At 44.3% G+C, this 14,872-nt stretch overlaps 1 protein-coding gene across 2 annotated transcripts in view; it reads right to left on the reverse strand.

Moving 5' to 3' along the window:
* Abl2 (ABL proto-oncogene 2, non-receptor tyrosine kinase) overlaps positions 1 to 5,633 on the reverse strand; it is a 91,984-nt gene extending 86,351 nt beyond the window's left edge. For both annotated transcript variants that reach the window (XM_005374949.1, XM_005374945.1), the window contains exon 1: positions 5,208 to 5,633. In XM_005374949.1, coding sequence (XP_005375006.1) covers positions 5,208 to 5,364 — 157 coding nt within the window. In that variant the 5' untranslated portion in view covers positions 5,365 to 5,633. The remainder of the gene's footprint in view (positions 1 to 5,207) is intronic.
* Positions 5,634 to 14,872: the final 9,239 nt, after the last annotated feature.

Here is a 14,872-nt window from a genome sequence, read left to right on the forward strand (position 1 = left end):
ACAACACAAAAAAAATCTTAAAATGAAGGGATACAGGAGGATGGAGAGGGGAAGAGGAATGGAAAGTAAAAGTGATTAAGATACAATAAGTACATGTACCAGTTCTCCAAGATAAATGTAGTTACTGTGTATCATAAATATATACTAATAAAAAGCTGAACAATAAAATAATCTTATAAGCAAAATTCATCAACAAGGAAGTGACCGGGTGTGGTGGTGCACACCTCTAATCACAGCACTTGGGAGGCTGAAGCAGGAGGATCGCTTCAAATTTGAGCAACCCTGGGCTACACAGGATGTTCAAGACCAGCCTGAATTTACACACTGAGACCCTGTCTCAAAAAAAAAACAAAAACAAAAACAAAAAAAAGAAGTGGTTATATAGGTAGAGCATGAAACACTATAAAGCTTTCAAAAAGAATGAAAAATTTATACATACATAGAAAGTTCTTATACACATTTTATTTTTTTGGTTTTTTGAGACAGGGTCTTGCCACGTAGTCCAGACTGATGGCCATCCTCCTGCCTCAGTCTCCAAGTACTGGGATTACAGGTATGTGTCACCACATACAGCACCAAACATCTTATATGCAAAAAAATGGGGGGGAGCAGAGAAAAGCCACACAGTATGAATATGTATGATATGGTAAGATATACCCAATATTTGTAAACACATAAATGTTCTGCAAAACACTCAAACTACAAAGAGTAGTTTTCTCTAGTACTGAGGCCAGATATGTCAAAGATATGACTTTCACAACTACACTATATGCTTCTCTGTTAATCTTTTTTTTACATTGAGACATCTTTGTATCTTACTATGCAATTAAAAATGCAAATTTCAAAAACCTTCATGTATCAACCTCCTTTTTCTTTTCTTTTCTTTTTTTTCTTTTTGTTACCGGGAACCGAACTCACAACCTCAGGCTTACCAGGCAGATGCTGTCCCCGGCCCTTCAACCTTCCTTTTCTATAAAGAATAGATGGTTCATACCAACTGCACCTGTTAGTACTGTTAGTACTAACAGTACTTTATTTTTAAGAAAATATTTCCCAGTAAATACCTGGAATGCTAGAACTAGAAAGTCCTAAGTGGCCCTAACTCAGTATTGTCACTTTAATTTGCTGGGATTAGCATACAGGAGAACACCCTAACAAACCTGTATCATAATATACATATACACATACACACACTTGCACAAGCACATACACATGCATACACACATTTCCTCTGACCTTCACCACATCAAGTGAAAGGTTTCTAAATCCTTCCTCTCTCTGGACAGCAAAACAGGGAATACAAATGGCCTGGGCCTACTGAGCTTTGTGTTCTGCTGGATCTGAAGCCAATACTGGCAGAGTTTACTATGGATGAGCTGGCACCACCACCACCACTGCAAACTCAGCACATTTACAGCACAGAAAAAAGCCCAATTTTTTGGGTTTTTTTTTTGGTTTTTTGAGACAGGGTCTTGCTACACAGTTTAGGCTGGCCTCAAATTTGTGGCAACCCTCCTGCTTCAGCCTCCTGAGTGCTGGGATTACAGATATGTACCACAACACCTGGACTGCATTTCCATTTTTAGGTGCAAAACTCCATTTTCAAGCAGCACTCCCTTTACTATCAGAAATAGTAAGTACTTTAGTCAAAGTACTAGCCACTCACAATTCTGAAAATCTCACTGGTCTCAAGAGACGAGGTAAAACTCTTGTGTGTACATATGCAAATACATATATCTATATATTTATAAAAACATGCACAAGTACATACTCCAAAGGCAAGGAAGCACCATCATACCACAACTACAGAATCACAAATAGATACCCCAGGGCTGGGGATTTAGCTCAGCAGCAAAGCGCCTGCCTGGCAAGCGCAAGGTCGTGAGTTCGGTTCCCGGTACCAGAGAAAAACCAAATAGATACCCCAATTTCTTTGGTCTTTAATTTTTTTCAGTTTGGGTAAATAGGGTTTTATGAGGTATAAATAGAGAAACAAATGATATAAAGTGCTGTAGAACATGCCAGGTGCACAGCATTTTAAAGATGACAATTATTTCACCACCCAATTCTTCTAGGAACTGAAACCCATCTTACTCTAACATAATTCTGTTCCTTACCTTCCCTTTTCCCTAATAACCCTCAGATTTTTTTCAGAAGTACATCTCTTCTTCACAGGCCCTCAACATACAGACTTCTAAAGATAAAATACCAAAAAGATAGTCTTTAAGGCAGTGCTCACTTGTGTGAGGATGCCAGACTTGGAACACGGAGACATTTGCACTGGTCTGAAATGGAAGCGAAACAATACGCTGTTTCCGGACAATCTCTGAATCACCTGTGATCCATTACCCTTCTTCACCTCACAACAAGTGGCTTTCCTAGTACAGGGTGGCCCCAAGCCAGCAGCAGAAGCAAGCCCTGGAAATCTGTCAAAAATGCAAATGCTCAAGCCCCTCCTCAGACTCAAGTCAGAAACTCTTGAGGTGGGACCCAGCAATCTGTTTTAAGAAGGTCTTTGTGCTAAAGGTTGAGAACAATGTTCCACGACTTGGTGAAGTACCTACAGTGAGATTCTGAAGTTACCTATTCCAGTCAGGGAGAACCCGGACCACATCTTGACTCTTCTAATGTTTGCTCCAGGATTTTTTCCCTCAGAGGGCAGGCTACTTCACTAGCCCATCAACAAGCGCCACAGATCCAAATCCTGTCCACCCTTCAAAATCTTCCTACTGTGTTCTTCGCGACATCTTCCTTCTCTGAATATTTTATATCTGAGTAAGATACTAGAGGAAGAGGATCATTTTCGTTCAGTGGGCCAAGTTTAATGCATAGTAACCATAACAATTCCCACAAGTCAAAGCAATTTCGATGACCTCTTCCCTAAAAACTACTAATCTATTCTTTCCTCCTATATTTAAGGAAATAATTCCAACAAAGACTAACACACAGGCCAGGTGTGGTGGTACATGCCTGTAATGCCAGGACTCAGGAGGCTGAGGCTGGAGGATCTCCGACACTTCAAGGTCAGCCTGGGCTGACCCTGTTTCAAAAAAAAGAAAAAAAAAAAAAAACTAACACATAATATTCATATACCTTTGAGGTCCCTGAGTACATCTTTAATAGTAGACACATAAAGCCTGGATAGCCCCAAATCATCTGTATTTCTTCCACTAAGAAGTAACTCAGCTTACTCACAAATCCAAATACAGAATGGTACAACTCACCTAGTAGCCACAGATCCTTGGGCTTGTCTCTTTGAATGCTACCATCTACCATTACTTCCTCCTCCATTTCTAATAAATAGTTCACACTTTTTCTTCTTCCTCTTTCCTAAATTGGGTAGAACACTCTGAGCCTGGTTTGGTGGTGTGTGCCTATAAGCCCAGCTACTTGGGAGGCTGAGGCAGAGGCAGAATAATTGCAACTTTGAGGCTACCCTGGGAAAATTAGCAAGACTCTGTCTCAAAATAAAAAGGCCTTAGGATGTAGCTCAGTGGCAGAGTACTCCTAGGTTAGATATTCACTCTGCCTGTTTTTCCTTTATTATTTCTTTACGCATCTTCAATAGAACTCCAGTTTGCTATTTTTAATACAATTTCAATTATCCAGATACAGAAGTCGGGGCTGGAGATTTAGCTCAGTGGCACAGCGCCTGCCTGGCAAGCGCAGGGTCCTGAGTTCGGTTCCTGGTACCGGAGAAAAACCAAAAACAAGTCACATCTCCATCTCCAGTCCTTCTTGGGTCCCAGGGTATTTTCATCTCATGGTCAATTTTGGTTTTCCTCCTTTTCTACTACAAAGGTGATCTCAAAAGTGAACTGGGTTGTAGGAAAACAATATTAGAACTCATATAGTCAATTTTTAAAATTTTTCTATTTTGTGTGTGTGTGTGTGTGTGTGTGTGTGTGTACGCACACTGGGAATTAAAGCCCGCGCCTCCATGCACTCTACCCCTGCTTTACACTTATTTTTTCACCTTGGGTGGGGACTAGTAACTGGGGACTGAACCCAGGGTCTTCACACTGAGCTACATCCCCAGCCCATTCATTCATTCACTCACTCACTCATTCATTCATTGTTGTATTGGGAGTACTGAACCCAGGGCCTTCACACAGAGCTACATCCCCAGCCCTTTTTTATTTTTTATTTTGAGAAAGGGTTTTACCAAGTTGCTAAATTGACCTGGATGGTCTCAGACTTGCAATCCTCCTGCCTCAGCCTCCTAGAGTGCTGGGATTACAAATATGTGCTATCATGGCCAGCTATGTCATTCCTTATATTCTATTTCTGTGTTCATAAATTACATATTAGTACTGCAGCACATGTACATAATAAAGATACTAAATTATTACAGTATACACCCATTTTTTTACTAATAAGAGTGTATGACATAAGCGTTTGGAAAGAACTCTTCTAAAAACATAGATGACACCAAACAGACTCCAGACTATACAGAGGATATATACATGTATGTATCTGCATACAAACAGACACACACAAACACCATACAAAACAATCTTGGTCCTATGCACACTGAAGCCCTAACATGCCTACCAACCCAGCAGCCCCGCCAGCCATCTCAGAATGGTGCGTCCTACTCAAAGGCGTGGAACACGATGGTTTGAGAAAGTCCTTCATTTCTAATTTTTTAAAAAAATGTCAAATGTGATGACATACGGCCCTTCTCTTTCCTACAGAAGGCTGTGCCAGCGCACCGTCCACAATTCACCGCTCTGACATTCAGTGCCTGACATACACACGCACTTTATATGCCACAGTCTCCTGAGATTCAGTTTCTATCTGCCAGCCCCTTGGGGCACAACTCCTGTTCCCTTCGCTAACAACCGGTTTATCTTCCCACCTCCCAGGCTGCGTTCATACCTCCCTTCATCCTTCCCTCCCCTGGGGATAACATCCACTGACCTCCCGCAGGACAGTCCCGTCCCAGGGGAGAGGACAGTCCACCCGCGGTCCCTAAGACCACTGCTCTCTCCACCGCTCCCAGGAGCCGCCAGCCAGGCTGGACACGGGAGGGGGAGGGGTGTGACTTGCCTGCCGCGACCGGCCCAGATGGCAGCAGATTCCGCCCACGCTCTCAGGCACCCCTCCACCCCGCGACCCCAGGGCCGCCTGTCCGCCTCCCACCCCGCCCCGACCGCACCCCCGGCCTCCCCCAGGCGGTCACGCCGGCTCCCGGACACACTCACCGTGCTGGGTAAAGATATTAAAGCCGGTCTCGGTGGTGCGCCCCGCCGGATCCCGCCTGCGACCGGAGGGCCTGGCTGCACTGCTGCCCCGGATCCCGCGCGGCTGAGGCTGCTGGAGCCCCGGAGGCTCCCCGACGCGGCCCACCTGCTGCCCCATCCCTGCGCTCGCGTACTCCCGCGCCCCCACCGACCCCCGGTCACATTCCTCCTCCGCTCCGGCCTCTGGCTCCCGGCGCGGCCCAGGTCTGTCCTTCCCTGCCCCGGCCCGGGGCCCGGCCACCGGCAGCTCCGCACCAGGATCCTCTCACGCAGCCGCCGCGCTCGCTCTGGGCGACTCACAGAGTCTCCTTTGCCCTCCCCCTCCGGCGGCTCCGCGCCCCCAACACCGCCTCTGCCGCCGCCATCTTTAAACCACCGAGCACTGGGCAAGCGTGGGACAGAGCGTCTCCGCCCGCCCAGTCGCCTCCGCTACTCGGGGGCGGGTCTCCCGGCGGCCCCGCCCCGCCCCGCCCCGCCACCCGCCGCCTGGGAGCCGGGCTGCGCACCTCGCTCGCCGTCTGCGGCCGACTCAGGTCTTCTTTCCGGTCGGTCGGGCGCATCACGGCTGTTCGGCCTCCTAAATCGGAATCCGCTGTAGTCTACCCGCTCCCATATTCGGCTCCCCCCGCTGCAGCGTTTGGGGGTTGGCCGATGTCCGGCCTTCTGCGTCCCACCTCCACCTGTCAAGTTCAGCGCTGAGTCCCCACCACGTGCGCGGCTCAATAGCAAAAACAGCTGGGACTTGAGAAACCCTGTCTCTCTCCTTCTCTCCCTCCTCCTTCCCCTTCTCCGTCCCCTCCCCTCCTCTCCTCCCCCGCTTCCTCCTTCTCTCCCTCTGCCTCTGGCTGATTTTGAACTCTCATCAATACTCCTGTCTCAGCTTCCTAAATGCTGGGATAATGGGTGTGCTAGCCTTGTATTTTTCTGTCTTCCAACTGAGGTTCCCTTTAAACGCGCTTGTCACCAGCAGGCCTAGAGTAAAAATTAATTAAAAGTCTACAAAATTCACAAGAAGATAGTAAAATGTTTTATTATTTGATTTTAATGTTTTGAAATTGTCTTGATTTTAAATTATACTAGGTGGGTTGTGTACACTCTACAGTCTCATTGTGAAGAAATTGTAGCCCCATTCCTCATACTCGCATGAATTTCTCTTGAATTCCTTTACCTGCTATCTGACATGTATTCATTTCCCTTACAGTGCTTGACGGTAAAGTTAATCTTCGTACTGGCCTGTTATACTTACTGCGCACTCCAGACTTTTTCTTTTTTTTAAAATAGGGTCTCACTATGTAGTGCAGGCTGGCCTGGAACTCTGGAGATCCTCCTGCCTCAGCCTCCCGAGTGCTGGGATTATAGGCATGCGCTGCCACACCCAGCAGGACTTCTTTTCATGATAAAAGGGGAAATATACATAGATAGATAGATAGATAGATAGATAGATAGATAGCTTGCTTTAACCCTATGTCTGAGCCAGAACTTGTTCAGCGTTAGTTGATGTTATTTATTTTTTTGAGCTTATGTTACTTAAAGAGAATGTGTTAGACAAAAGATAAGTGATTTATATACACACTGCCAGACACCCCCACGGCGCATTTCTGTATCTTAAAATTGATCCAGTCTTTAACTCTCAAAGAACTTGATAACTGTTATTCTATTCCTTTGGCTTCCATACTTGCTTTATTAAAAGTATTGGTTGTGGGAGTTACCACTTGAAATTTGGCTTAAAATTTGAGAAGTTGAGAACCATTGCAAAAAAGGAACAAAACAACCAGCGGGAAGACTGTGTTGGGATGAGGCAGATGTAGGTCTCCTTCTCATGTCTTTCACAGAGTCAGGCTGACTTTAGATGAACAGTCGGCTGACAGACAATTCTCTGTGATAAGAGCACCATGAAACTATTCCATTGCTATTCAGGTGCGTGCAGAAGTAACCCCCAAAGTTGGAAAATAAACCCTATGCTTTACTATTGCATAGAATACGAATTTTCAATTGGATCAAGTTTTCCTGTACTTAAAATATTTTTTTCACTGGTCATGCAGTACATGCCTGTAGTCCCTGCTACTGGGAACACTCAAGTAGGAGGATTGCTTGAATCCAGGAGTTTAAGGCCAGCCTGAACAACATACTTTCTCAAAGTAAATTAATACATAAATACATAATTAAAATAAAATACTGCTTCTGTTTTAATTGTCAAACTGTTTACAAAAATTACTCACAAGGGCCAAAATGATAATAAAATCAGAATTTTGTTTATTGTTTTATTATCTGTGAGAATTTCAATTTGGTGAGAATGGTTTGGTTTCTCTGCTAATTCATGCATAATGAATATAAGGTATAGTGTAGTGGTTAAGGAAAGGAACCCAATCTAGACTGCTTAGATTCAAAACCTGGGTATGATACTTACTAACCGTTTGACCTTTGGCAAAGCACTTAATCTTTTTGTGTCTCAGTTCATCATTTGTAAGATAATGATGTGTATAGATAGTACTTACCTTACAGGGCTATTGTGAGAAACTAGTCAATACACATATAGTATCCCAGACTGCATTTAACATGCCAGGTGTGGTGCACACCTGTAGTCCCAGCACTCAGGAGGCTGAGGCAGGAGGATCGCTGTGAGTTTGAGGCCAGCCTGGGCTACACATGAAGTTCAAAGCCAGCCTGCACTACAACGTGTTCAAAAAAACAGAAAACAAAACAAAACAAGAAACACAGCAGTGTCATATGAACACACACTATCAGTACAAAAGAATGTAATGTTTTTAGAGTCATTTAACTTGTACAAGGCTAACTTCTTCAAGTAGTATATACTGCACTTAGGTCTTAGAACAAATTTAGTATTATTGATTCAGCTGAGCCCCCATACCTGCCACCCTGCACATAACTAAAACAAAAACACCAATCAAGGGGATGTAGCTCATTGGCAGAGCACTTGTCCAGCATGCATGAAATGCTGAGTCCAGTCCTCAGTACTGCAATAAATATATATGAAATAAAAAATGAAGAATCATATATCACTTTGTCATTCTTCCCTGATTACCCGATGTGAATTATTTTGTAGTACTTTTGTTTTGCATATAAAGATTCCTGTAATGGTTGATACATTGTGTCAACTTGAGAAGTTTAGAAGTTTAACTAAACCACAGTTAGGGAGCCAGGGTCCTCACTTTGTAAATATCCTTATGCTGTGTAAGAGTAGGACATGGAGATGGTGTGAGTGCTGCACCCAACCTAGGGCTGGTAATCTGTCTGTTTACAATATAAGGGAGGAGTCGGGCGTGGTGGCACACGCCTGTAATCCCAGCACTCAGGAGGCTGAGGCAGGAGGATCCTTGGGAGTTTGAGACCAGCCTGGGCTACAAAGTGAGCTCAAGGCCAACCTGAACTGCAAAAATGAGACTCCATCTCAAAAAAGACCAAAAAAAAAAAGTGTATATATCTGTATAGATATATAGATATAGAGATATGAGGAAAACAGCCCCCCGCAACCTGTGCTTTTTCTGCTTTTGCTGTCTTCTGCAGCCGTGAAGTGTTGCCCCTGTGCCATGCCACCCTGCCTTGGAGCCAGCTGATTATGGACTGAAACCTTCACAAACTGTGAGCTGAATATATCTTTCTTTCCTTAATTTTGGGTGTCAGGTATTTTGTATCAGCAACGTAACCAAGACAATTCCCCTACCATTGATTCTTTGTATGTGTGTGGGGGTAACTGGATATTGAGTCCAGGTCTTCACAGTGGGTTATATCCCTAGCCCTTTTTCTTTTCTTTTCTTTTCTTTTCTCTTTTTTTTTTTTTGAGACAGGTCTCACTGAGTCATTAAATTGCCCAGGCTGGCTCTGGGTTCAAAAGAGCTTCTTGCCTCAGCCTCCCAGAGAAGTAAATACCCTGTAAGTGTAGATCTATGATCACACATTATCTTCTAAGTATTTTCTGTTCTTTCATTTTTAAAGTGGAACGGGAACTTTCAGAATGAGGAGAGGGAAGCAGGGGATAGACTAAAAAAAGACCTGGTCAGTGTGGGAAACTCCCTCACCTCAATACAAATAAACCAAAGTGACTTAACTGAGAATTATTTACAGTTCATCATCATAAGCAGCTCTGCTCAGCATTTAAAACAATTGCGAGTAGTAGTATTTCAGTCTGAACTGAGGGCAGGTGGGAAGCTCTAGGTAGGGGCAGAAAGTAGGGAAAATAGCAGGAGGCCGGGGTTATAGCTCAGGGGTAGAATTCAGTCCTCAAGACAATAAATTAATTAATTTTTAAAGGCACTAGGGTTGAGCAAGTGGCTCCCAGACAGCCTTACCCAAGACTCAGGGGTTCAGCATTCTGCTGGTCATGACTGTACAGCCTGTGGGGTTTTGAGAGGGGGCTACTGGAGATTAAGAAAAAACTAGACACCTAAAAAGAAAGCTCGGACTGGGTGGGACCTGACCTCTCTGATGGAGAGGCAGTGACAACCCAGCATGGTCTTTGTTTTTATTTTTCTACAGTAAAAAGGAGGGAAGCGCGCAATGGGGCCAAGAGTGTAAGGTCTTAGTGTTTTGTTGAGAACACTGAAAGCAGAAACATTTTTAGAGTGAGGAACACCAAGGCTGGACACTTGCTGGACTGGCTTTGCTTTAATCTTAACAACTTGTGTATATGGCTTGCCTTTGGGGCTCTGTGTTTTGAGGGCTGGCGTTGTTCTAGCCCCAAATGTGTGGTTGGTTTTTCTTTTTTTTTTTTTTTGGTACCAGGAATCAAACTCAGGACCTTGCACTTGGCAGGCAGGCGCTTATGCCACTGAGCTATTTCCCTGGGGATGTGGTTAGTCTTTAACTCAGCTGCTTCACACATCTTCCCTCCTTATAACAGGACCAATAGCACTCTTCCCAAAGCAAAGAGCTTGGGCTGGGGATATAGCTCAGTGGCACAAGAGCCTGCCTGGCAAGTGCAAGGTCCTGAGTTCAATTCCTGGTACCAAAAAAAAAAAAAGCAAAGCAAAGAGCTTGTGAGCAATGCCACGCTGATCCCTGTCTTCCCCAGTGGGCATTTCCAGGCTGTTGCCATATGTTTAGTTTCTATGCCATCTCCCACATCCACCTCTTCTCTATGTCTTTATGGACACTGTTGTTTTGGACGCTGTTACTTGAGGCTCAGGTCACTCTGCTGGATTCTCCTACTACTAGCCTCTTCTTTCTAGACTCTTCTTTAACACAAGTAATTTATTAAACAGAAACTCTTTGCTCATTGCTTTAACCTTGCTTCTTCTCCTTTTCATTATGTAGAAAGTTAAAACTTTTCACTTACTGCTTCAAAGTTATTTTTTAAGCTACCTTGGATTATAATTGCCTGATGTTATTCATTTCCTGTTCCTCCAAGGGAAGGCATCCATGCTGTGTCAGTTTGGAGGATATTTTTCAAGGCAAGAATATAATACAATACAGGACACATATTTTATATGATTATTTATAATAGTCACCTAAAGAATGATATATAAAAGAGTGCAGGAAATTGGCCACATGCTATAGACCAGGAATCCAGCTGAAGGCCTGGATCCCATGATAATGTCCTGAATGAGTCCAGCTGAAGGCCTAGCGCTCATAAGCATGCCTCCCACGAGTCCACCTAGAGGCCTAGAGCCCGTAACAATATCTCATGCAGGCCAGTTTCACGGATCTGCACTGTGAAGGCCCAAAGTTCAGTGGTGGAAGCTAGAAAGTCTGTGCCAGTGGGATGAAGGATCTGTGCTAGTAGGCTAAAGGATCTGCACTAGAGCCAGGAAGTGATGTGCAAAGTAAGAACCAGAGCTCCCCTGAAAGGTACCACTGCCACCCTCAGCAACAGTGAGGTCCTGAGCTCCTTCAGTGGTGAAGATAGCTGAGTTCCCATCAGGGAAACCAATGAAGCAAGCTTCTCAGAAGACTGAGTTGTGCACCCTCTTCCTCTCTGGAGCCAGGAAACGATGCTCAGAGTGAGGATCAAAGCTCCCCAAAGTGAACCAAAGCTATCCTCAGTGCCAACAAAGTCCTGAGCTCCTTGCAGGATGAAAACAGCCAAGTTCACCAGGACAGCCAGCATGGTGAGTTCCTCCAACAGAACCAACAGCTCCTCACAGCTTCTACCAACTCCCAACAGCCTCTCTCTCCTTCTCAAGTTCTGCCTTTTATGCTGCTGGCAACAATCCCCAGACGGGTCTCCCATACCCAGCACCACATTTACTCAGTTCAGCTGGGTTGACCACCAGTTATCAATCCACTACACATGCCTTATTCAATAATTCTGGGACATCTCCTTTCTAGCTATGACTTTTGCAGTAGCTATATTCTTCTCCCCAGTGTAGTTCCCATGTGCCTTCCCATTCCACTCAGATCCTTCCCTCTTTATAAGAGAATCTCACATTTAGCAGTAGACCTAAAAGTTTCCCAGGACTCTACCCAGCTCATACTTGACACAACTATAGCTGCTAATAATTCTTTACCTATAAAATTCACTTATCTTCCTCTACATCCTCCAAATATATTTAATTTTTGACACATGGCTCAGCATCACAGGGCTGGAAAGAACCTTAGAGAGCATCTAGGCTAATCTGGAATCCCCCCCATAGTAACTCCAGAGACAAAGGCCATTTACTTCCCAATGATTTGTTTCTAAACTTAAACTGAAATGTGCCTCCTTCAAACTTCCACATGTTTCACCCCTGGTCTCAGTTCTACCCTGAAGCTACACAGAACAAATGTAACCTTTTTTTTTTTCTTTTTTTTGGGTACCAGGAATCGAAATCATGACCTCATGTTTGCCAGGCAGGCACTGGGCCACTGAGCTAAATCCCCTGCCCTAACAGTCATTCAGGCATTTGAAAGCTGATACACCCCTCTAACTCTTTTCTCTCACTGCATGTGCACATATGCATGGATAGTAATGTGTATCCAAGTCTATGTTTATCTGCCTGGGCTGAAAAATCTTTATGTAGACAAATGGGAAGAAAAAAATTTTCCCGTCATTTTTTGTATAGCATTCTTCTTAAGATATTTGTGTACGTAGTACCTTAGATTTTATGTATACTTTGTCTCTGCATTGTATTAAATCTTTAAAGGCCTGCAGAGTGCCAAATGCAGTTCCATTTGCAGATCATCAACACTTTAAAAGTTTTTTTGGATGACAGCAATGAGGAGGAGAAAGAGAAAGATGAAGAGGAAGAGGATGATTTTTATCTGGGGGGGTGGTAGAATAAGTCATTCTTTTTGAAGAAAAGAAGATGGATTAAATGACCTCTTGTTGTTCCATTTAGCCCCAAGAGTCTATCATTCAATATTTCTTTGATTAAGAAACCTTATAAATTATTAACAGACGATTTCAAACAATTGACAAAGCGCTATATAAATGTTACCAGTAGCAATATCTATTCATTTTAAATTAATAAGTTAGTACTGACTTCCTTGAGTGGTAATAATGAAATAGCTGACTAAACAATCCATTTTACATGTAACCTATCATTAACTATAGTGTAATAGACTTGGGCCTGAAGTGGAATTTATATGAAATGGGGCTGTTTCAGTTATATATTGCTGCATAACCAACGATGTGGGAAAACTTAGCAGCTTAAAACAACAGTGACTTATTAATTCTTGTAATTTTATGAATGGGATGGACAGTGCTACGGGTCTCACCCGGGGTTCACTCATGAAACAGCATCAGCTGCAAAGTCATCTAGGCTGGATGGAACACGATGACCTCATTCACACAGCTGGCCATTGGCACCGCTGTCAGCTGGTGTTTCTTGGTCCTCCTAGGCACAGCTGAGCTGTGCCCCTCCCCCACTCACACACTGAAGTGCTAACCCCTGACCTCAGAATGAAACTGTATTTGGGGACAGAGTCTTTAAAGAGCTGACCAAATTAAAATGAGGTCACTGCGGTGGCCCCTCATCCAATGTGACTGATGCCTGTATAAGAAGAGGAAATTTAGGGCAGAGTAGTGGTAGAGCTCCAGCTTAGCATATTCTGTGTTCAAATCCCCAGTACAAGAAAAAGTCAAGAAGATGAAAGTTGGACAAAGACATACACAGAAGAAAGGCCACGCGAGGACACAGAGAAAGATGATCTCTACAACCCAAGAAGAGGCCTCACCAGAAGCCAATCTTGCTAACACCTTGACCTCGGATTTCTAGCCTCCAGAACTTCAAAAAAATAATTTCCGTCGTTTCTGCCACCCAGTCTGTTTTCTTCTCTAGGGCAGGCCCAGCAAACTAACACACCCCTTAGCTTCCAGTAGGTAAGAGAAATTACATTAGTGTGCTAGGGCTGTGCTAAGGAATTGCCACAAACTCAGAAGCTTACACAGCGCTCTGAAGTTCACTGTCTCACAAATTTCAGCAACAAGAACCCCAAGACGTAAGGGCTGATCCTTCCAAGGGCTGTGAAGAAGAACGTGCTCCGCCCTCTCCTGGGCTTCTGCTGGTTTGCCGGCAATCTTTGGTGTGCAGAACCATCACCCCCGTCTCTGCATTAACCTTCACATTGCATTCTTCTGGGTGTGCCTGTGTCCAAATTTCCCATATTCATGAGAATACAGTCATTTTATCAGGGTTAGAGTTTACTCTAATGAACTCATTTTAACTTGATGACTTCGGTAAAGGTGCTATTTCCAAAAAAGGTCATGTTGTGAGGTCCTGGGAGTAAGGACTTCAGCCCGTGAGTGTGGTGCAAGTCACAATTCAACCCACATACCTGTACTTCCCCATAGCATGGCGGTCTCAGGATGCTCACAGCACAAGTTCAAAAAGGGCAAGGTTCAAAACTCTCACAGTATCACCTCTACCATAGCCCATTAGTCAAAGCAAGTCACAAGGTCAGCCCAAATTTAAAGGATGTGGAAATAGACTTCACCTCTTAATAGGAAGACCAGCAAAACATTATGGCCATGTTTTCAAGCTATCCCAGGATTGGGTTGCGGGGAGGGAAGTGATACTCGGGATTGAATCAGGGCTTTTGTATGGAGATACAACCCTGGCCCTTTTTGTTTTTATTTTGAAAAGAGTCTTTGTAAGTTGATAGGTTGCCCAGGCTGTGCTCAGATTTGTGATCCTCCTGCCTCAGCCTCCCACAGTGCTGAGTTTACAGGCCTGCATCACCACCACCCCTGGCCAAAGCATAGACTGTATAACCAGAAAGCATCCGTGCCAATCTCAATGTCTACTACTTAGGAAATTTCCTCTGCCTCCTCCCACTCACAAGCTCTTCTCTTTCCGTTCTCTGAGCTTCTCCTAGAGGGGAAACTCACCTAGCCTCTGTGCCCTTGTTATGCTGTCTTCTCTGACTTGACAGCCAGCACCCTCTTCATCTTTCCCCCATTTAAAAAAGTTGATTGATGATTGCAGTGCTAGGGACCGACCAAAGGGCCCCAATCATGATAAGCAAGTACTGTATCACTGAGCTATACCTCCAGACCTGTCCCATTTTTTAAAAACTGAAGTATAATGCTGATACATAAAAGTACATAGGGCTGGGGATTTAGCTCAGGGCTGGGGATTTAGCTCAGCGGCAAAAGCGCCTGCCTGGCAAGCGCAAGGTCGTGAGTTCGGTTCCCGGTACCGGAGGAAACCCTCCCCCCCCAAAAAAAAGCTGGTGCCAGATAAGCTCAT

The sequence above is a fragment of the Chinchilla lanigera genome, unplaced genomic scaffold, assembly GCF_000276665.1.
Source record: "Chinchilla lanigera isolate Chin_1 unplaced genomic scaffold, ChiLan1.0 scaffold00005, whole genome shotgun sequence".
Lineage (NCBI taxonomy): Eukaryota > Metazoa > Chordata > Mammalia > Rodentia > Chinchillidae > Chinchilla > Chinchilla lanigera.